The 22404-nt window shown below is 34.4% G+C and overlaps 2 protein-coding genes and 1 pseudogene across 2 annotated transcripts; 2 read left to right on the plus strand and 1 right to left on the minus strand.

Moving 5' to 3' along the window:
• Window positions 1–10429: 10429 nt before the first annotated feature.
• On the minus strand, window positions 10430–11572 carry LOC113773769 (senescence-specific cysteine protease SAG39-like). The gene is made up of 2 exons (XM_027318385.1): window positions 11155–11572; window positions 10430–11022 (listed from the first exon to the last, which is right to left on the minus strand). Exons 1-2 carry the CDS (start codon window positions 11570–11572, stop codon window positions 10430–10432), a joined length of 1011 nt encoding a protein of 336 aa, XP_027174186.1.
• Window positions 11573–11678: 106 nt separating this feature from the next.
• On the plus strand, window positions 11679–16504 carry LOC113773771 (annotated as a pseudogene).
• Window positions 16505–16518: 14 nt separating this feature from the next.
• On the plus strand, window positions 16519–19857 carry LOC113773772 (senescence-specific cysteine protease SAG39-like). The gene is made up of 3 exons (XM_027318386.1): window positions 16519–16661; window positions 18652–19142; window positions 19265–19857. The coding sequence occupies exons 1-3, from the start codon at window positions 16519–16521 to the stop codon at window positions 19855–19857; spliced, it is 1227 nt and encodes a 408-aa protein (XP_027174187.1).
• Window positions 19858–22404: the final 2547 nt, after the last annotated feature.

Below are 22404 nucleotides of genomic sequence, written 5' to 3' on the forward strand. Positions count from 1 at the left end.
CTTAGCAATCCTTACCATTCGGACAACTAGTCTGAGATGATGTTTTGTGTTCAATGGATTGCTTGGCAAACTCAAATCTGTAACTGAAAGTAAGGTGCTACAATTGCAACATTTACAATCCTAACCATCTTCAAAGCCTATTAAGATTTTTTTTTTTTGCCTTGGATTGCTCATTATGGGTATTCAATCAACTTGATATTTAAGATATTTAAGACTTGTTTTAGTTTATTTTGTTTATAGTGCTTTGTACCACTTGCATATGCAATTGTATAAGTGGTTTTGGAAATTTTTTTTTATTTTGAAGCATGGTAGATAAACTTCTATTAAATATTGTAGATGAATTTAAATCCACCATATCTTGACCTTGTGGTTCTACCACTATATAATTACCAAGGCTCAAGTTTTGGTGGTACAGTCTTACAATTTTATCCAATTTTTCTTCCTTTTTTTGTTGCCATTTTTCTTGCCCAAAAATTTTAACTCATTTTCTTGTAGGATCAATGGGAGTAAACTTGGAAAATAATTGTTTGACAAGACTAATTCATTATTTTTAAATTTACTTTTTACGACATGGACTTAATTTGTTACCAAATATGTCAATCAAGGGGTGGGTAGTGTAATTTTTGATATTAGAACGTATTTATGTCTGAAATTATCCCAAAAAAAAAAAAGAACTACTACTTCTTTAATGTTGGATAATCCCCCAATCTTCCCTATATTGTCTTAACCTAATCAAGTCTAAGATTTTTTTTTCGAATCCCAATAATTATGTACCAACTATCACCTCCTGGTTTCCTAATGTTTTTTTTTCGGGACACGATAGACCTATACTTACTTTATACTAGGGAGAGGGAGGACCTTTTTTTCGGACACGATAGACCTACACTTACTCTATAATAGGGGGAAGAGGACCTAAAGAGATCTAAGATAGACTTACAATTACACTTACTCTATACTAGTTTCCTAATGTAAGGGGAACAGATTTGAATAACTTAAAGGCTCTATAATGTAGAATATCATAAGCGCAGAGGTTCAAGGCGGAGTCAACCGGGGGAAGGGTTGCCGCCAATCCATAAGTTTTTAAATTTTTAGGATTAATTACATTTACTTCCCTAGAAGTTTGACCAAATTATCAAATGGACCCCTTGATTTGGCCAAACTATAGGGCGCCCCCAAAAAATCATAAATTGTTAACTACTACACCCCTCCCGTTAGTCCTCTGACGTTGACCACCTGAAATTCAACAAAGACTGTAGTAACTTTACGTGAAGGTCCTAAAATACCCTCGAAGCACTATTACCTTTTTCTTCTTCTTCTTTTTTTTCCGCCACCCTTATTTCTTCCTTATTCCCCGGAAACACCAACTGTAGCCTTGCTAAAGCAGAATCTCCAACTCTACATGCCAATCTGTCATGGATGTTTCAAGATACCTAGTCATGTAGGTAGTGATCTTTCTTTTATTCAAACTACCAAAATCCAAAGAAAAATTGTCAAGGCCACCTCATTCATATTCATTAATATCTCTTAGATCAAACTTTTTTTTTAGGAGTCTTAAATCTAACTTCAAACACTAAAATCAAAAGAAAACACTTTTTGAGATGTCAACAGCAATAATATTTTGGTCACAGCATCTTAATCTTATAACACGGTAACCAAGACCAAAATTAATAACAAATAAGAAAAGAAGATTCAAAAAAAATCTGCACCATTAGCAGCAAATTCATGCCACACTCCAAAAAGAACATGAAAGAAAAACTATTTTGTCATGTCAAGAACCAAATCTAAGTTGTAGATTCAATTGATAAAACAATACGTTCAATAGAAAAGGAAAGATAATACGAAAGAAAAGAGAATTGATTGAAGAAGAGGAAAGAAAGATTTGGTCCATTTGGAAGATGAATATCAGCGCGGAGATTTGTTCTTATCCCATTTTGTTCCACGTTTGTGTTTTATTTTCCAACTTTTTGTACTGGGTCAATTTTGTCATTTTAGTAATATATGTTAGTTGGGTTTACAGAAGGTTACTGACGGAGGACTTTTGTAGTTTGACCAAACGATGGGAATCATATGGTAATTTGGCTAAACCTCAAGGGTGATAAATATAATTAAGCTAAATTTTTATTTAACGACTATTAAATTCTAATTTTTTTTTTTTTTAAAAAAAGTCCTCTTCTTGACCCCCGAAAATTTTTGATATCATGTAATATATTTTCTCCATTTTCCTAATTTTATGTTTTATAAAGTTTTAACTTATTTCTTTTTAAGACTGGAAAAGTATTGGTGTTCAATATGGACAAGGTGCCCCTTTCCCCACCCCTTTCATAAATTACTTGCTCCGCCACTAAAATTCCATATCAAGGTTAACGCTGTTTGGATAATTACTCATTTTGAACGAGCATCATCTCATCCAAGACTGGTGAATTTCATCTTCTGGAATTTAACTATACATGTAGGCAAACGTTTGTGACAGCATGATTTTCAACTTTCTTTATCCAAACAAAATGGGCATGTGTGTGGTTGGTTTTTTGTCAGTCCAACAAGGAAAATTCGAAGCAATATGTTCTGTCACCAGGCCGACCACGTTTCTAAGAATTGGTCTTTTTTCCCTGTTCCACCATTAGCTTTCAAGACTTAATCGGCAAGCAAAATTAAAAGGCAATTTCAATCAAAAACTAAAAGGACTACTGAGGTACAACCCAATACATGAAAGATTTTGCATGTTGAAGGTTTACCTAATATCCATCAAAGGCTAGTACAATCCGTTGTACTTGCTCTATCTGAATTTGATTCTATAACAAGAAGAGTTTCCAGACTAGCTGTACTTGGAATTTCTTATTCATTCCTTTTGTACATTCTTTGGTAATTGACATGCAAGAGTGAGTATAGCATCTTTCAAACACATAAAATCAGCAAATTACTGTTTTCCAATAGTAAAAAACAAAGAAAAGAATCTGCCGAAAACCTAATACACCAATTAGCAGATCATCAAAATAAATTTTCTTGCTTTTCATGTTTAATCATCAATAAGCTGTTAACTTTTCTCTATTGCCCCATTTCTAAAACACTTTTCTTTGTTTCCGGGGGAGGATGATTGGTAAATTATGTTTTGACCCTCAAACTATGCACTTTATATCACTTCAGTCCCTAAATTTTAAAATGGAACACTTAAGTCCCTAAATTATTAAATCCATCCCAATTAAGTAAAATCGTTGATAGAATCCACAAAATCATCAGTCTTCTTGAGGTGTGCAAACATACGCCATTAAACGAGACTAGGTTTCAAATTCTACCAAAATGATGAGGGCATAAATCTAATTTCATTGCAAAATAAATAGAAAACAAATGGAAAAACATTTTGGGCTCTTTGGTTTAGGGGTTCGATTTGTAAATCACGGAGAAAGACAATGGAGAGAAGGACAAGAAAAACTCAGAAATTTTTGGCTAATACTAGCAAAAATCGATTGAGATCTTCAGACGGTGAAGATTGCAACAATGGCAAGAAAGAGATGGCATTCAAGAGAAAAGCCATCTCCAGCAAAGCTAAAGAAATCGAAAATGAAGACTGAAATTGGTAATCAAAATAAATTTTTTGCCTTTTCATGTAGGTTAATTTAATAGCATAATCCATACATGAATTAGAAAAAACTATTAATTTGTAATGAAATATGTCTCCATCGCCATAGGGATTAGTGAAAAGTTAGGGTTTTATATGGTATTGAAATTTGTCTCCTTTAATATGCTTTGTACGGTCATGGAAAAGATCTATTGCATAATTTACTCGAAGAATCTATAGTCCTTGTTTTCAAGATATAGTGATTTATGGCATAATCTATCTCCCTAATGCTCCTTGTGTTGATGACATTGTGATACCTTTTTAGAAATTATTGAATTTTTTAAAATATTTTCTGATTAAAAAACTTATTTGCTTAAAATCAGAGAGCGGGCAACATGGTATTTGGCATGAACCATTTACTTTGGAGATGAACCATCAGGGGGAGTTTACAAGATTGCCAAACACAGAATACGTAGCAGGAAGGGTTGACCCCATTGATGAGTGTAATCCTGAAAAATGGTCACTTCAAATGCTTGATAAATGTGGAGAAAAACTTGGATACCCAAAAGATGTAGGTTTTGGGTGGTACGGTAGACTGCCGGGATTACCACTCGATCAAGGACTATTTTTTGGCTTATGTGATGGGGACTGTGAATTACTTGTTAATACCTTATAGGTGCTGAGCTGTATCTCGCAGTTGGAGCCTTGGAGGTAGAGCTAAGTAGCTAACAGGGTGAGGTTCCATGCTAAGAATATGTAGAATAACGCCATGCATGAAAGTCAGACAACTCCTTCAAAAGAGGCTGGGAAAGATAAAGGTGCAGCTAGTTGCGATAGTGATGTTATTATAATAAAAGAGAGTGAGAGTGATGACGAGGGAGTAAACATGAATCCACAAAAGTGAGATGCTCAAGAGGGGCTTTTTGATGTAGCTAACTCGGAATCCTTGAAAGTAGACATTGAAAATGAAACTGATGTGGGAGTAGGCATTCCAAATATCATCAATGAAGCCACAATAAATGCTGATGACACAAATGACTTTGACATGGTAGCAAAGAAAGCTGAGTGCAGTAAAGCTGATGAAGTGAACTAGAGAAGGCCAATATGGCGGATACTGGTGACCATGGAACAGCGACAACCCAGTGAAGAAACAACTATACCTTCAACCTCCTTATTTTCCTTTGCCACAGCCTTGAGTTTTCTTGCAACCTCCCATTCTCAACTTCTATTTTGTTTTTTGTTCTTAACATTCCAGGGATTAGACCCTTGAACTTTTGACATATTTCAAGATCAATGATCAATCCAATTCTAGTATCTACATCCTCCCGATTCCTACATTAACAACACCATTAAGAGAATAAAGACAAGTTTAGCTAGGTGCGTTGCATACAAACTGGAAACATGGGAAAGTACAAATAGAAATACCTAATGGAAATTACCATTGACGAGACCTTCTTCCTGGGTTTAAGTCACTGGCAGAGCCAGAAAAAATTCTCAGTGGGGGCAAAAGCAACTCTAAAATTTTTTACCTAATTTTTTTCTAGTTTTTTAAGCAAAAATAATAATATTCACTAACAAGTACAAATGATGCATATATTTCATGAAAAATATAAAAAGACAAACTATTATTAATGTAATAATAATTTTATTTCAAAAAGCAAACTAAACCATTTACAATTGCTCACGACGAGTTTTCATATTTTGATAACGGTTTACAACCTTCTCATTTTGAATTTCACGAAATATATTTTTTTCAATGTAAGCAACTAAACAATCAGTAATCCAAGTGTCTCCCATTCAATTTCGTAACTGATTCTTTACTATATTCATAACTGAAAAAGTCCTTTCTATGGTAGCTCTAACAACACACAAAATCAAAGCGAACTTTAGGTGCATATAAACCAATGGATACACAAAATTTCATGAGGCACACTTGAGATTATATCAAAATTCTATGGATACTATAGAAATTTAAGGGAGGCAGTGAGGGCCTGTGCCCCCACCGTAGTTCTGCCCCTGGTTTAAGTCTATCCATGATGTTCATCAATGGTTGTTTTTCACAATTACATTTGTTCCTAATCATCTCTCCTTTTTCTTCTTTTTTATCTTCAGATTTCTAGCCTTTTTTTTCTTCTTAGTTCTTTCCCCTCATTTGGAGATGCAGCCAATTGGTCTCTATTTGTCTAGGACACATCGATACCCTTTTATGAACTGGATCGGATCAAGAATATGACCCGTATGTGGTGAATAAAAGGAGGGAAATCCCTCCTTTGTGCTAAATAATTTCCTTTTTATTTTTTTAATATATTTTTATGAATTCCTATACTTGCCCTCATTCAATGGCGCATGTTTACATACCCCAAGAAGACTGAAGATTTTGGGATTTTGTCAATGATTTTCCTTAATTGCGATAGATTTGATAGTTGAGAGATTGAAGTATCTCATTTTGAAGTTTAGAGATTAAAGCAGGATACGTGCATAGTTTGAGAGGTCAAAATGGAATATACCCCAGGATTATTTGATATAATTAGAGATGTTGACCAAATTATACAATTTTTATCTCAACATCTCATTCTTAGTTTTGTTTAAATTATTCTTGTCAAGCCTATGAAGTTAGTTTTAATTTGTCTTAGAATCTATTACAGCACTTATTACTTTTTCTAGACAATGAGTAATGACTAAGTACTTTGAGATATCAAATTGTACGTGATTAATGACCCACCAATTTGATATTGTGATATTTAAGTAGAAGTTAATAAATACTCCCTCCGTCCCACTTTGATAGTCTGGTTGTTTTTTCACACAGTTTAAGAAAAAACAGTTAACTTTGTTAGAACAATCAATTTAGGTAGCTATTTTCCTAAAATACCCTCACATTAATTAGAGTATAACTTTATGGAAACTTGATTTGATGGTAAAAAAAAATGAACTCTCATTAAATGGGGTAGGTTTATAGTAACAACAACTTACATTGAATAAGGGTATTTTAGGAAAATTAAAATACAACTATATTCTTCAATTGGAAATTGGACTATAATTTGGGACAAACGAAAAAGGAAAACATGACTATTAAAGTGGGACGGAAGGAGTACATGCTACGTCGACAATATTGTGGCTCAATCTTTTTTGAGAGTCGCAAAACTAAATTGTGAGAATAGGGTTGATTTTTTCTTAATTGAATTAATCTTTTCTATACTATAATAATAATGTAAACACTTTTTACACTATTATGAGTACATGCATATCCCATGTGTGAAGACAGATTTTTAAATTGCAAGAAAAGTGAAGTACCAATTAAAACGTTACTCTAGAAAAACTTGCACTAACAACATTACAAAGATTATCCCTTTTATTAATATTTCAAGGCAAAAGAGGAAGGTGACTTTATCCCTTGCAGTTCTCACAACAATATGGATAATAAAGTAAAGATAATTCGTTGAGGATGCATCATTTTAGAGCAAAATGGACCTCTTAAAGCAGTGGCAACTAGTGAATGACAGCCTGTAAAAGAAGTTTCTTAAAACAACAAATGTTGACGCGTAATCTCTCGTTGGAATATTGGCCTCTCAACCAATCTTGTCTCTGTGTCTCTTATATATCAAACCAATAGGGACATTAGAAACAGTCTAATCTGCAGGACACATTCCGTGTGAATTTAGATACCTTAGTGAACTGTGTCGGCGTATCTCATGTAATGTTTTGCCCCACTTTTCCTGAAAATTCACAGCAAAGTCTAGAAAAGAGATTAAAGTCCACAGCTCCAAGGATGATGGCTGCTCTCCGCGTTTTAAGATAATCCTTTTAGGACGGTGAAATAGGTTCTTTCTGATATGTAGCTGCAGGCCAGGTGCAAGTCCCCAGATTCTATTGACATTGTAGCCGTGAATCTCAATTGCAGGACCCCCTTAATTTAGAACAGATATCTATTTTTTCTTACCAGCTTAATTTTGAAACAATTCATGTTTTAAGTACTGACTTAGCTATAATGATTTTAGACAAACTTATCCCGAGAATTGCAACTTTTGCTGATGTTGAATAAACTTACTCTAAGGAATAAACTTACTCTAAGGAAGACCGATATATTATGTCAAAGTTTATCTTGTAAAAAGTGCTTTGCCAAACTTTAGTATCATTAGTAATATTTCACGTGATTTGCACGTGATTATATTATCTTAAAATATAATTTTTTTTAGATGTTATTAACAACCATCATACTTTAGCAATAATATCACATGGGTCTACTAAATTATTTATTATTTTACATTTATTATTTGTATCCAATTTAGTCCAGTAAATCATCTGATCATGTATTATACCAATAGATTAGATGATTTGAGACATTTATCTACCCTTTTTCACTTTTTCTTTTTCTTTCACTCTTATAGATACTTTCAAGTTACTAGCCAGTTGACTTTCCCTACTTAATTTCTCTGAAGCAAATTGAGCACAATAATAACTTTTTTGTCTTAAGATCACCTTTTCCCTAGTATATATTTTAATATTTTTGATGATCTTGGAAATGGAATTGTGGATATATAATCGAGAATTTTTTTTATTAACAGATAAATTGGGAGTAAAACGAAAATGGATAGTTTAATTTAGATAAAAGTGCATTATTATCTTATTTGTCACCATAATTTAGATTTGATGCTTCATTTTTGTAACCACTGCCATTATTGTCTATTATTGAAATGCAATGACTTTAATTATTGGAGGGTAGAGTATTTTGGGCATCACTAAAACTAAGGCCAGATTTTGCAACACTTTAATCTAAGACTGATGATACTTTTGGTATCAAAATATCTGTATCTATATCTATGTATTTCTATTCCATTCAGGTGATGTTAATGTTCTCTTTTATGACATCTAAATTGAATTTTCCAATGTTTTTTGGGGTAATATTTATCATTCTTTATGTCACATATGATTTTTTAGTTTTTGTCTGTTTTTTAGTTTCTTTTTTTTTAACTATTAATATTGATACAATTATGACACTAGGTGCAACATGTCCGAAATTCTTCTCATTCTTCTAAATTGGATGTGTACAACTTATTATTTCATCTATTTGCTCAATGTTTCTCAATTCAATTTTTTCCTTTATAAATCAATTTGGTATGATATAATACGGTGAATTTAATCATCAACTAATATTCTATCTTGCCATCAACCATTATTTTCTATAATGAATTTTAATCATCATAAATCATAAGAACATAATATGAAACGCTAATCATCAATTAATAAGAATATAATTGAAATGACAAAAACTAAGTTGACAAAAATGCTTATACTCAAAGGTACCAAGACTCATAGTACTTTTTATAATAGTAATGATAATTATGTATAGCGGGATCTTTGAAACAAAAACTTAGTGATTCATAATTGATTTTGAAGACCTGAGGAGGAAATTCGTTGTTTAACTGCCCATTCTTGAATTTTTAATTGGTTAGCATACGTAATTAAGAACATTTCTGTTCAGTTTTAGTTTAGCTCAAGTACGAAGAATTTTGCCATAACTGTTGGAAAAATGTACGTCGGATGACCAAGAAGAAGTGACAAGATTGAGAAAGGCAAGAGACCTCACTGTGACCTTAGAGCAAGAAATTTGAGCAGTTCAATCGCATGTTTGCTCGGAGATGCTGGGGATTATCTTGAATTTGATGAGTCGCAGACCATTCTTAGATTACCCAATTCTCTCGAGTTGATGATTGTTTCAAAGTGAATATTTTACTTATCTTTGTGGTCTGCTTTCAAATAATGGTCACTTTCCCTAAACGAAAATTGTAGATTATAAAAACACACCTTGTAGTGCCAATGAGTTAGGTGGAGGAGCTCAATACCTCACCAGCAATTATCATAGTATTAGTTAACATAAGTTGGTTCGATTGGTAAGAATGGATTACTTTCTCACAAAAGGTAGTATATTCAAATCCCATTACCGATATAAGATTCCGAGAACATGTCCTGACTCATGGTAGCAATCGAAATCAAACCCACTCAAACATTTTCATATTAAAATATATATATATATATATATATATAGATATCTATCGTAGCCTTAGGGTTTTGAAATGTTTTTGGTAGATTGCACTTTTACTCATTATGTGATAAGTTTTGTGCACCACAAGTTTGATTACATGTTTTAGTCATATAAATCAATTCTTGTGCTGCTAACTTGAAGGCGAAAATACAGAATTGGTCTACATCCCTTGCCTGATAATAGCTCCATAAAGGATCACGCCATCATACGGTCCTGTCCATAAAGGCCCAAAACTGCTATACCAAAATCACGTTTTCTAAGGGCCCTGCGCCTCCTCTTTTCGAATCTTTATTTGAGAGCTACTACAACCCGCCCTTAATTTACAACAATCTAGCCCCAGAACCAGAAGGCACCCAAAAAAAAAAAAGTGAATCCAGAGCAGAATTTATGTAGTGATTTGTAAATTGAACATTTTGGTATTTTATCCTCTAAGTACATAATTTGGTAGCCTCAATCGCACAACCAATTGAAGACACAATTAATACTGTGGTATTTACGTGTCACAATTAGTCTAGCAATTATATAGACTGCCACTCTTATTTGCATATCACAAGGGGGTCACAAAGACAAACTGCTTTTCTTGCAGTGTTACCATGAATTTCTTTTTCTTTTTTTTTAAGTTTCTTTTGATTTCATCATCTCAGATATAGATGTTTGACATATACACAGAATCAGGGAAGATAGGGAAGATTTAGATATTTCATCAATCAAGTTTTATGCACAGATAAGACTGCTTTATCATATTTACATAATTTAGCTGAGAGACACGGCAACATTTAACAAGATGAATCAGCTAAGCCATAGCAACGATCCAGATGGATATTCGCCCCCTCAATTTATGCAGTTGGGTAGGAAGAATCCATAGCAATTCCACAAAGGCCTTCTTTAGCAGCAATGCCCCGTTTCATCTTTATATATCCACTCTCACCCCAGCTTGTTCCCCATGAGTTCTTGACCAACCAATACTTTGTACCATTAGAAGTTTTCCCGTATCCAACTGCAGTAACACCATGGTCTAGATCCGTTCCACAATCTCCGGTGAAAACTCCACTGGAGTAGAATTGGAATGCCATCCCACTCGCATCGATGGAAACAGAAACTGGTTGGTTTGCCACAGCTTTCAACAATGCTGCTTCGCTGTTGACAGGCACCTTTTCATAACCAGCGATCTTGGCTGCGTGGGAAGCTTCTTTAGTTTTGCTGCAAGTTCCATCAGCTGCCGTGTATGGGTAAGTGGTTTCAGTGGCAATGCCTTTGTTTTTCACGATGAATTCGAAGGCATCTTCCATGTAGCCACCACTGCAGCCCTGATCTTGACTTGTTCTGTCGCAGTCCACTATTTCTTGCTCAGAGAGTGAAATCAACTTACCGGTACTCAGTTTTGTAATCCCTTCAGTCGCTGCAATTGCTGAAAATGCCCAGCAACTTCCTGCAAATCAGAAGCAAATTACAAATATATATATATGAGAAAACCATGCCCTTTTCAGATTTGCTGCTATCATTTATTAATTGAGAATGTGATAGTAATGTAAAGATTATAGAGTGGCTTAAATTTAATTACCACATTGTCCTTGATCCTTAATTGGAGTGACTGCACCTTTGGTCCTCCAGTCCACGGTAGCAGGCACAGCAGTCACATTTTCATACTTGAATGATATACTCCCGAACAGCCTTGGGGAGGAGGACATCTTCAATCCATTATGAGAGGCAACAAACTCCTCGTTGGTAAGGTCTGCGAATCGATTGATTCCAAGATTGTAAGGCCTGTTTCCAGCCCTGTTAAAAGATTCAATGAACTCCACATTGTCCTTGAATATCTTGAAACGCCTTTCTTTCTCTGCACTGTCCTCGTATACGCGTCCGTGGAGGCTCATCCACTGCTCATGTCTCTCTACCATGGCCTCATCATTCAGGTTACGTGCTGCACCTTGGATTGCTAGCAATCCCAAAAGGAAAAAGAAACCGATGACTGCTTTCATTTTGTTTTATTGGTTGTGTGGCTTGAAATTTGAAAATGTTGCTTGGCCTGTTGGTGCTTTGGTCCATTGCAGAGCTAGGACTATATAGAGAGTGCAGAAGGTGCTTATGGTCATTGATGCTCCTCCAAAATTGAAGTTTCAATGTAATAGTGTGAGCAGAAGAGTTCAAGTTCTCAGTTTGCCGGGCAAACTATGCTGTGGTGACTGGTGAATTGGACAACCTTATTGAATAGCTTACGGAGATGGTAACTATTTGACAATGATAAGTACTTGAAATTGTAGTTCAGTACTACTATGAGGCCTAAATTGCACATAACCCCCTTAGGGTTGGAGGTGGCATGCACATAGTCCCAACAAATTTTTATTTATCATCAATTTTCCCCAAAGACTAATAGTTAAAGTTTACTACTATTGTTTTTTTTTTTAAATTTAATAATGTGACATAATGATCTTTATATCCTTAAAATATAAGCACCTAATTAATTTGCCTCTCTATGTTTTTGTTTTGTTTTTCCTTTCTTTCCTCGTAGTCTCGTGACATTTGTTGTAGTTAATTTATTTCTTAGTTGCTTATATAATAAAACATACTTTATTAGTAACTAACTGGGGAGGGGATGGGTTGGGTGGTAAGGTGAGAGGAAATATAAGTAGAATCTCCTAAATTCAAAACCTCCCACTTATCAAAAAAATTTTAACTGGTTTAAATGTATATATACAAACAGGTTAGATCGTATAATAAATTAATTGTTAATAGTTAAGGTTATTAAATTAAGAAATTATGTCAAGAATCAATATAATTCAAATCTATTCCAAGCATATACAACTAATAATTACAAAGAGTGAAGATTGCTTTCAAAAAATTACAAAGATGAGGTCGTGGTGGTATGACTATAGGATGGAAAAGAATTTGGGAAAAAAAAATCCGGAGACAAATTAATAGTCATTTACATTATTGTCATGGAGTAATTAAGCCTTACTATTGGATAGCTAATAAAATATTATGCATGTACTTTTAACCCTTTCTTAGGCTATATGCCTTTGGATTTTTTTTCCTTCCGTAGCTAAGTTAATTTAAAAGTTTTATGTGCTTGATATTTTTTTTTTTTTGGTTTGAAATTTCTTGCCAAGATTTTTCTTGTTTTTGCCTTTCTTTTATGAGTTTACATGTACATCCGCTTGTGTTCTCCACTTTAAAAATCGAGTGGACAAGAAAGTTGACACCAGGCAAAATAAATCAGTTGGGTTGTATCCCAATTGACTAGGGAACAAGATGCGGAGCTCGATTCCCAATCTTAAAATTTGTTCTAGTATTGTGTGCGGGTTGCTGTTTTTCACTATTTGAGTGGATTATTCATTTATTTGCAATGTTAGACAGTTGTACTACATATGTAATTATCCTTGGATGTACTTAATGTTACAATTATGGGTTTTGATTGTAATCTTGTACTCCTATAGCCAAAAAAAAAAAAAATTGTTAAAATAAACCTAAAACTAGAAAGTGCAATTTACTCTACTTTAAGATGCAATTGGATGAAATCATAAGGTACTCACTAATTTTATGACGGTTTTTACACTTAGAGCGCATTTGATAAAATTGAAATTTAAAATCTAATTCTGTTAAGTTATTAAATTATTAAGTACTGAATTTATAACATTTGAATGTATTCTGCATTAAGTGATAAGGTGTTAGTTTATCACTTATTATTTTGATTAAGTTTTGCCTAAACAATATTTCAGAATCATTTAATTAATTAAGATATCATATTTTTTATTATTAATCACGTTTGAATATATAAAAATCTAAATCTATTAAGTTTAAGTGCTAAATTGATTTATAAACAGGCCATCATGGTACATAAATTTTAGAAGTTTCAGCCAGCACTAGTTAAAAGATGTTTACTTGAGACGAGAAAGCTCAAAACCCTGCTTCTAAACAGTGTTGACTAGATGCTAAAACTGCTAAAACTGCATTAGAAGTTGATGCTAAAACTGCTCTAGACTTGCTTAAATCGGCAGATACCTCAACTCATGAGTATGCTTCAATTATCTCTGATTGCAGGTTCCTGATCTCTGCCCTGCCGAAAGTCATACTTAGACATGCTTATCGAGAAGCAAACCAGTGTGCTGACAGATTGGTAAAACTGGGTGCTCAACAAGATGTTAATTTTGTATGCTATGAAAGTATTCCTTATGCTTTGAGAAGTCTAGTAGATGCAGATCTTAAGGGAATTTGTTTCCCTCGTTTTGTACCTATAACTTAAGTTTGTTTTAATATATAGTCCCTTTTATTACCAAAAAAAAAAAAAAACAGTGTTGACTAGCACTTGTAAGACATTAGCATGACTCTGGAGTAACATTGTTGTGGAACCAGTCAACATCTACGAACCGCTAGTAGCTATATTTTCGAAGTCACCATAGCACGATTTGCCCGGGCAAACCGACATATTAACTAAATCTTGACTGATTCTCATGTTACATGCATGGAAAACACTTTTTACATGAGACAGCGAATTCATCTTCTGCTCTGCATATATACATAGCTCTAGGACGGCCTCTAGAACACCAGTAGCTGAAGCAACATTAAGATTGATTATTCACAATGGGAACAGCCATTGGTTTATTGTTTATTTTGGGATTGCTGACAACTCAAAGTTCAGCACGCACGCTAAACGAAGAGGCAATGATGGAGAGATATGAACAATGGATGAGGCTCCATGGACGCGTATACAAGGACGATGCAGAGAAGGAAAGGCGTTTCCAGATATTCAAGAACAATGTAGAGTTCATTGAAGGTTTTAATAGAGGTGGCAAATCAACCCATTTAATTAAATTACCCATACCCGTCCATGAATAGATGGGTATGGGTATCTTAAATTTTTGTATATGGGTATAAATGGGTTACCCAATAATACGCATTTAATAAATGGGTATTATTGGGTAACCCATCAAACCCAATTAACCCATTTAGAACTCTCTTCCCCCCAAGTCTCTTCTTTTCCCCCACCCATTTTTTTTTCAAATTTTTCATTTTGTCATGATGTTAACTACTTTTGTTTCATTATTATTATTATTATTATTATTATTTGTTGGTTTTATCTTATTATTTTATTTTCTCTTAGTTTGTTAACTTGCTCATTAATTTATGATAAATTTTAGCCTATTTTCTTATCTTTCTAAAATGAAATTTTAAATTTATATATGAAAAAAATGTTAGGAGTTCAAAATTTTTGGATTAATTTTTATATTAATTTTTATAGTACTTAGTTCAAATTTTTATATTCTTATTATTCAATTATTAAATAATAGGTAATTTTGTGACATAGAGTATAAATGAAAAAAAATTGGTAATTAAGTTTATTGAACATTATAAATAAATATTTAAAACTAATGATGGGTACAAAGAGTGGTATAAATTGATAACTTAGTTTGCAAAAATGAATTTAAATGAGTTTACAAAAAGTTAAAATAAATGGGTTATAAATGGATAATTGGGTTACCCAATTCATTTTTTGATTTACCCATTTATACCCATCTAATTAAATGAGTATAAATGAGTTGACTCACTTATACCCATTACCCATTTTACCCAACCCAAACCCGCCCAAGTCACCCATTTTGACACATCTAGGTTTTAACAAGGCTGGAAACAAGCCTTACAAGCTCGGCATCAATCAATTTGCAGACCTTACCAATGAGGAGTTTGTTGCTACTCATAATGGACTGAAGGGACCCTTTTCACCAAAGTTGCTCACAAGTACATCTTTCAAGTATGAAAATGTGACCCCAGTGCCAGCTACCATCGACTGGAGGAAGAAAGGTGCGGTCACACCGATTAAGGATCAGGGACAATGCGGTAAAAATTTAAGCCCCCTCTGGTTGTATGAACAAAGTAATTATTTATCTGGGGTTTTAATTTTAACACCAATCGGTTTGTGAGGAAAGGTATACTTAGTTTTTCATATACATATATATATATATATTTGCTTCTGATTCGCAGGGAGTTTGCAGGGCATTTTCGGCAGTTGCAACAACTGAGGGGATTACAAAACTGAGTAACGGGAAGTTGATATCACTGTCTGAGCAAGAACTAGTGGATTGCGACAGAACAAGTGAAGATCAGGGCTGCAACGGCGGCCTCATGGAAGGTGCCTTTAAATTCATTGTGAAAAACAAGTGCATTGAACAACGAAACCACTTACCCTACACGGCAGCTGATGGAAATTGCAACAGAACTAAAGAAGCTTATCACACAGCCATGATCAGTGGTTAAGAATTGGTGCCCGTCAACAGCGAAGCAGCATTGCTGAAAGCTGTGGCTAATCAGCCAGTTTCAGTTGCCATTGATGCTGGTGGGAGGGCTTTCCAATTCCACAGCAGCGGAGTCTTCACTGGAGACTGTGGAACTGATCTAGACCATGGTGTTACTGCCGTTGGGTATGGAACTACTAATGGCACAAAATACTGGCTGGTAAAGAACTCATGGGGCACAAGCTGGGGTGAGAGTGGATACACAAGGATGCAACGGGGCATTGCCATGGTTCAAAGTCGCGGTTGTGGTTGTGGTCGCGGCCTGGACCGTTCCACATCGGTCTCGGCATATCGGTCGCGGTTTCGACGAGACGCGAATTTTTGAAATATTTAATATTTTAAAAATTGTAAAAAATATGATAAACAAAAATAATTAAAAATTTAGTAAAAATAATAAAAATTCGAGTTGACTCGGATGACTCGGAATGATTCGATGTAACTCTGCCGTTTCAACCCTACACGGTGACGTTTCGACGAGTTGAGTATCTCGGTATCGTTTCGTCACGGTATCGTATCGGCAAAGGCTGAGACGGTGACGACTGGCCGAGTCTTCGAACCATGGGCATTGCTGCAAAAGAACGCCTCTGTGGAATTGCCATGGATTCTTCCTACCCAACTCCTTAAGGGAGGGGCGAATCATGATCTTTATAACTCGAGTGGCTGAGCTGATTCTGTTCGTTAGATGCTGGCTCGTCTCTGCTCAAAGTAAATGTCGTAAAGAAGTCAGTGTGTACATAAACTTCAAGAATGGAAGTTCTTGTACCCGATATCTTCCTCAATGGTAGTTGTATACATTTAAAAACCTTGATAAAGCATTATGTGCTCAATTTGACCATCTGCAAGAATCCTCAATATCATTTTCAACTTGATATCAAACTTAAATTGATGTATTAACTCTTATAGTAGAATACCCTTAAAGCCAAAACAATGATTGAAAATCAACGAGTAACAAATACAAATTAAACGCCCCTTCCTCAAGTCGAAACAAGTATTATTTAACTCGGTACATGCGTTGATGCATGCAGCCTGGTTAAGCAGTAAGCAGAGACTATTTAACAGTTTCATGATTGTTTCTTGGTTTCCATCGAGTCCTTTTTCCATCCAGGATAACTTCATTTGCTGAGGACAAAAAATGATATCATTGGTGCATTCTCTGAACCAGTTGGTACCTTTCCACAGGACTTAGAACATGTTATACTTCTTGAACAACCCTCGAGAGAGTTAACATCTATACTGAGAAGGATAGTTGGGAAAGAACGATGAGACTGGTAATTATAAACCCAAAAAAAATAAGTGTATTCAATCATGGACAGTAAAAAAGACCTCAATTGACAGCTCATCAGCAATCTTCTGTGGAAAAATCAAATCAGAACAAAAGTATAAAGAAGAGAGAAAAGGGAAGGGAGCCTATAATTCCAAATTTTTTTTAAAAAAAATGAGCTTTACTTTATAATCTTAACAGTTATCAGCCGCAGAAAGTATTAATTCATACAGGATTTCGATCTTCTTGTTTATATTTCTACGTTGGGTCATTAGTCATCTGCATTGAGCTTTGTTGTTATAGGAGCAATACCCAATGTAGGTTGGATAGAATTCTTGAGATATCTTTCATTTCATCCTAATTAGAAAAAGAAAAAAGAAAAATTGTAGCTTTTTGACTGATGAGGAATCAAATCATCATCAGATAAAGGTACAAATTAAGAAGTCAAATAAAGGGTACTTGCAAATCTTGCAAGTTGATTATAGCTTATAGTTCGAGGTACATATTTAGTGCACAACTAGGCGAGCGTAGATATAAGGCAGATAGCGCTAGCCCCTCTAATTTCTTTGATTTATTGAAGAAGGATTTGAATAATTTTGTTATACATTATAATGCAATTCAAGCAAAAAAAAAAGAAAAAAGAAAAAAAAACCCTGTGAGGCTTATTCTAATTACTCATTATTAACTTTTTCAGTAATCACATCTAATTAATAGTGTTCTCTAATGTCCTCTGCTACCACATAATAGAGTGTGTTTGCAAAATATGGAATTTTAGTTCTGAAATTTGCATCTAAAAGAATTTATTAACGGGAGCAATTATAATTAAAGAACAACTGAAAAATAAAAGCAGCTACAAATGCTTATGGGAAAGGTAACTCTAATTGCAAATTAAGTTAAATTAAGATGGGAGGCCTTTGTAACAAACATAACATTGAGCAATGATCAGCTAATTTTCTCTAGTTTAACATGCCATTGCATCTCACAAAACTCAGAAATTTTTTGAATCCACCAATCACTATTTTAAATGCAAAAAATGGTTATTGTTAGTCTCACTGTTGTCGAGTGAAATGAAATTCACATAAGTTTATAGCCAAGAAATCAAAACTTTGACATATTTAGTGGTAGTGACTTTTAAATATTTCCTAAAGATAAGATAATAAGTCCAAATACGTATTAATCAAACGTAAAAGGAATGTAGGAAATGAGATAGACAACTTAGTTAAAAGACGTTAGCTAAAGACAGGAGAGAACTCAGAATACTCCACCTGAAAATGTCCTGATTATTGTAAACGTTTTCAGGAACATCGGCCTTCCATCAAACATTGTTTAACCAGCCACCGTCTACGTACGGTACCTACCTAAGTTGTACAAGCCACCATTGCAGAGCTTGCCCGGCAAACTGGGAATTTGGATCTCTTCTGATTAGAATATTGCATGGAAAAAGCAATGTTGAAGGAGCATAATGTAGCCCATCCATCTTCTGCTCTCTATATATAACAAGCTCTGTAAGGAACCTAGCACCAATCACTAAAGAACATATTCAAGAAACCAACACTTGTACAACGACTTCATCTTTGAAAATGAAAACGGTGATTGCTTTTTTGTTCCTTTTGGGATTGTTGGCAATTCAATCTGCAGCACTACGCACACTAAAGGATGAGGCTATGGTAGAGAGACATGAGCAGTGGATGAGTCTCCATGGCCGTGTATACAACGATGATGCAGAGAAGGAAAGGCGATTCCAGATATTCAAGAACAATGTAGAGTTCATCGAAGCTTTTAACAAGGCTGGAAAGCTGCCTTACAAGCTTGGTGTCAATCAATTTGCAGACCTTACCAATGAGGAATTCAAAGCCTCTAGTAATGGATTTAAAGCTTCCTCCTCGCTTAAGTTGATCAGAGGTGCATCTTTCAAGTATGAAAATGTGACTGCTGTGCCTGCCACCATGGACTGGAGGAAAAAAGGTGCAGTCACTCCAATTAAGGATCAAGGACAATGTGGTAAGAAAGACGGCTACGTAATGTATACAAATGGACTAGTACTAGCATTCTTAAATAATTGCAGAATTAGTGATCATTTGAAATTGACAAGACTTCTCATACACTATGCTCCTGATTCACAGGAAGTTGCTGGGCATTCTCAGCAATTGCAGCCACTGAAGGAATTACCAAACTCAGTACAGGAAAGTTGATATCACTCTCTGAGCAAGAAATAGTGGATTGTGACAGAACAAGTCAAGATCAGGGATGCAATGGTGGAGAAATGGAAGATGCCTTTGCATTCATAGTGAAAAACAAAGGAATTGCCTCTGAAGCAACTTACCCCTACACAGCAGCTGATGGAACTTGCAGCAAAACTAAAGAAGCTGCTCATGCAGCCAAAATCGCAGGTTATGAAAAGGTACCTGCCAACAATGAGGCAGCATTATTGAAAGCGGTGGCTAATCAACCAGTTTCAGTTGCCATCGATGCAAGTGGCATGGCTTTTCAATTCTATACAAGTGGAGTTTTTACTGGAGACTGTGGAACTGATCTAGACCATGGTGTTACTGCTGTAGGATATGGCAAGGCGTCTAATGGTACCAAATATTGGCTGGTAAAGAACTCATGGGGCACAAGCTGGGGTGAGAGTGGATACATAAGGATGCAACGTGGCATTTCTGCCAAAGAAGGCCTCTGTGGCATTGCTATGGATTCTTCCTATCCAACTGCTTAAGTATGGGGTGAATCTCACTCTTGATTATTCCAGTGGCTTAACTAATTCCACTTGTTTAGTATTGGTTTGTCAATGTTACTCCTTTTAAATCATGTAATTTTAGTAAAGCAGTCCTATGTATACTATGTATATAAACTTCATAAATGAAAGAGCCAGCGCTGTTACTATTTGTCAGAATTTTCCACAAGCTTTTAAATCTGATACCAAATTGGTCTTGATAGTGTGAATTTGTAATCTACAAGTATTGTAGCTATAAGAGCAAAAGTATTGAACAAGAACAGCATATATCTTTCCGCAAGAAGTCCAAAATATTCTGCTTTTTGGTTTTTTCCTTTTCTTGTAGAGCCTGAATTTGAATCTTGCAAGAGCAACACTTGATGTGTTAAGTTAGAATTCGTAACTGCCTCTTCAATCCCAATTAAGAACCACATTGCAGCATTTTTCTTGACTTGGCAATCGAATAAGATTAATAATGCAAGATAGAAACTGATGCTTTCGAAATCCCCATCTCACGATTCTCACCCAACATTTTTAACTTAATGCATTTGATTACCTATCTCTTGCAGCTTGATTTACTGATCTTTATATTCAGCATATCTTCCTTCATTTAAATTTGGGTGAATTACTAATAACCCCCTATAGTTTCACCTATTGTTACATGACCTCCCTAACATTTTAATATATCTACTTCACCCCGCTATGGTTTCATATAAACTAAAAATGTAACGAAAAAATAACCTATATAACGTTGTTAGTTGAAATACCAGTAGTGTCCTTACTTAAATGATAAATCAAATGACTTAACCACCTTTACAAAATCATAAGAGATTACCTTTACAAAATCATAAGAGATTACATTGGTAAATACAAAAAAGTAATAGGGGCAAAGTAGATATTTATACAAATTATAGGGGGTTAAGTGGACAATATGATTTCATGACATGCACTTTTGGAGAGTAAGTGGTTTAATAGTTGTGACTAATTATGCATTCCGTTCATTTTCTACTTTATATAAAATTATAGGGGATTATATGACTATTTTAAAACTTTAGAAAGGTCATCTGACATTATGCATAATTACAAGAGGTCTATATAATTTACCCTTTAAATTTTGATAGAAATTCAAGTTTGTTTAATCTCTTCGACACTAGCTACCTTACAACCCATACTAAATCCTCAAACCCAAAAGAGGGATGAACATTTAGTGCCAAAAAATTATTCAAGAAAACATAAGGTTCCATTATTTGCTACTAACAAATAGGAAGAGAATAATTGTTTGTAAAACCAAATACAAGTTTAATCTTCCTAATCAGAAAAACATAAATTTATCAAGACACAAACAAGTTTTTAAAATCTTTAAACAAAGAAATTACTTGAAACAACATTATAAGATCGAAACTTGAGAGACGAAATAGAAGGTTAGATGTGATTCCCATATCTAAATCAATCATGCTCTAAAGGCAGCAGAACTTATGCATTTAGTTAGCGGACATTCAGAAGGGATAATACGAGAAACTCTCTTGAGGTTTCTTTTAATATCATTTAGAAAATTTTAAAATGTCACTTACCACCCATACTTTCATTATTTGTGTAACAAAATTTTTTAACAAAAATCCTAAACTGCCCTTTTCTCCTAAACCACTTTGTTTACTTCAAGAAAAACTATTAACTAAAAAACAAACTCTAATAGTACCATTACATTTTAAAGTTATAGTCCATAAAAATACAAATTTAGAAAATAAAAAATATTTGTAAAGAAATACGTCAACACCAATTCAACTCTATAAATTTAAAATCGATTTCTTATGAACCCTTTTTTCCCCGGCCTCCTCTCAACTGTTGGTCCAAGCCTTTAAGTTGTATTAAATCATTATAAAGATCAACTCAAAATAAATAAAGAAAACATACAACATTTTATCATAATCACAAAAAAGAAAAAGATAACTATAATTCAATTTACCATAATTTACAACTAAAAAAATGCATAGTCATATAAAAAATGAGTAAAAGAGAGTGTTGGAGAAATGGGAAAAAGAAGAAAGTGACTTTTGTTTCTTTTTCTTTAATTTTTTAAGCTCCATTTATTTATTTAATATGTGAATTATGTATCAAGTGAGGGTTAATATAGTCATTTTGCAATTACAAGGGGAGAAAAGTGATATTTTTAAAATCTTAGGGTGCTAAGTGATATTAAGAAAAACCTCAAGGGAGGTTTCTAATATTATCGCTATTGAGAATCCTGATTTTTGAATTTTAAGCGCGTGAGTTTGCATACGGTTTCAACCACTTTAGGTAATGGGAGTTTGATAGTTTCTGAAAGCGCGATTTTGCTATGTCAATCATGTATGCGCCTTCAACAGCAGGAAACATACAAGCTGGCGCGATTTGAACAGCAATTCCTCCAAGGCTGGCTTTCCAAGGCGTGCTTGTCTTGGCAATATATATAACGCCTTTATATTAGCCCATAAAGAAGCTGTTTTGTTCTATCACCCATCTCTGAATCTGGCACTTGGAAGAGTTTATTAGTGACTACTTACCTAGCTTCGG

The sequence above is a fragment of the Coffea eugenioides genome, chromosome 6, assembly GCF_003713205.1.
Source record: "Coffea eugenioides isolate CCC68of chromosome 6, Ceug_1.0, whole genome shotgun sequence".
Lineage (NCBI taxonomy): Eukaryota > Viridiplantae > Streptophyta > Magnoliopsida > Gentianales > Rubiaceae > Coffea > Coffea eugenioides.

Bases quoted from the DNA above. Each gene is read 5' to 3' on its own strand.
- LOC113773769 (XM_027318385.1), bottom strand. From the start codon at position 11,572: ATGAAAGCAGTCATCGGTTTCTTTTTCCTTTTGGGATTGCTAGCAATC. The intron at 11,023-11,154 runs GTAATTAAATTT...TCTGATTTGCAG, and splicing joins TAAGGATCAAGGACAATGTG to GAAGTTGCTGGGCATTTTCA.
- LOC113773772 (XM_027318386.1), top strand. From the start codon at position 16,519: ATGATCTTTATAACTCGAGTGGCTGAGCTGATTCTGTTCGTTAGATGC. The intron at 16,662-18,651 runs GTAGTTGTATAC...AAGCTCTGTAAG, and splicing joins ACCCGATATCTTCCTCAATG to GAACCTAGCACCAATCACTA. The intron at 19,143-19,264 runs GTAAGAAAGACG...CCTGATTCACAG, and splicing joins TAAGGATCAAGGACAATGTG to GAAGTTGCTGGGCATTCTCA.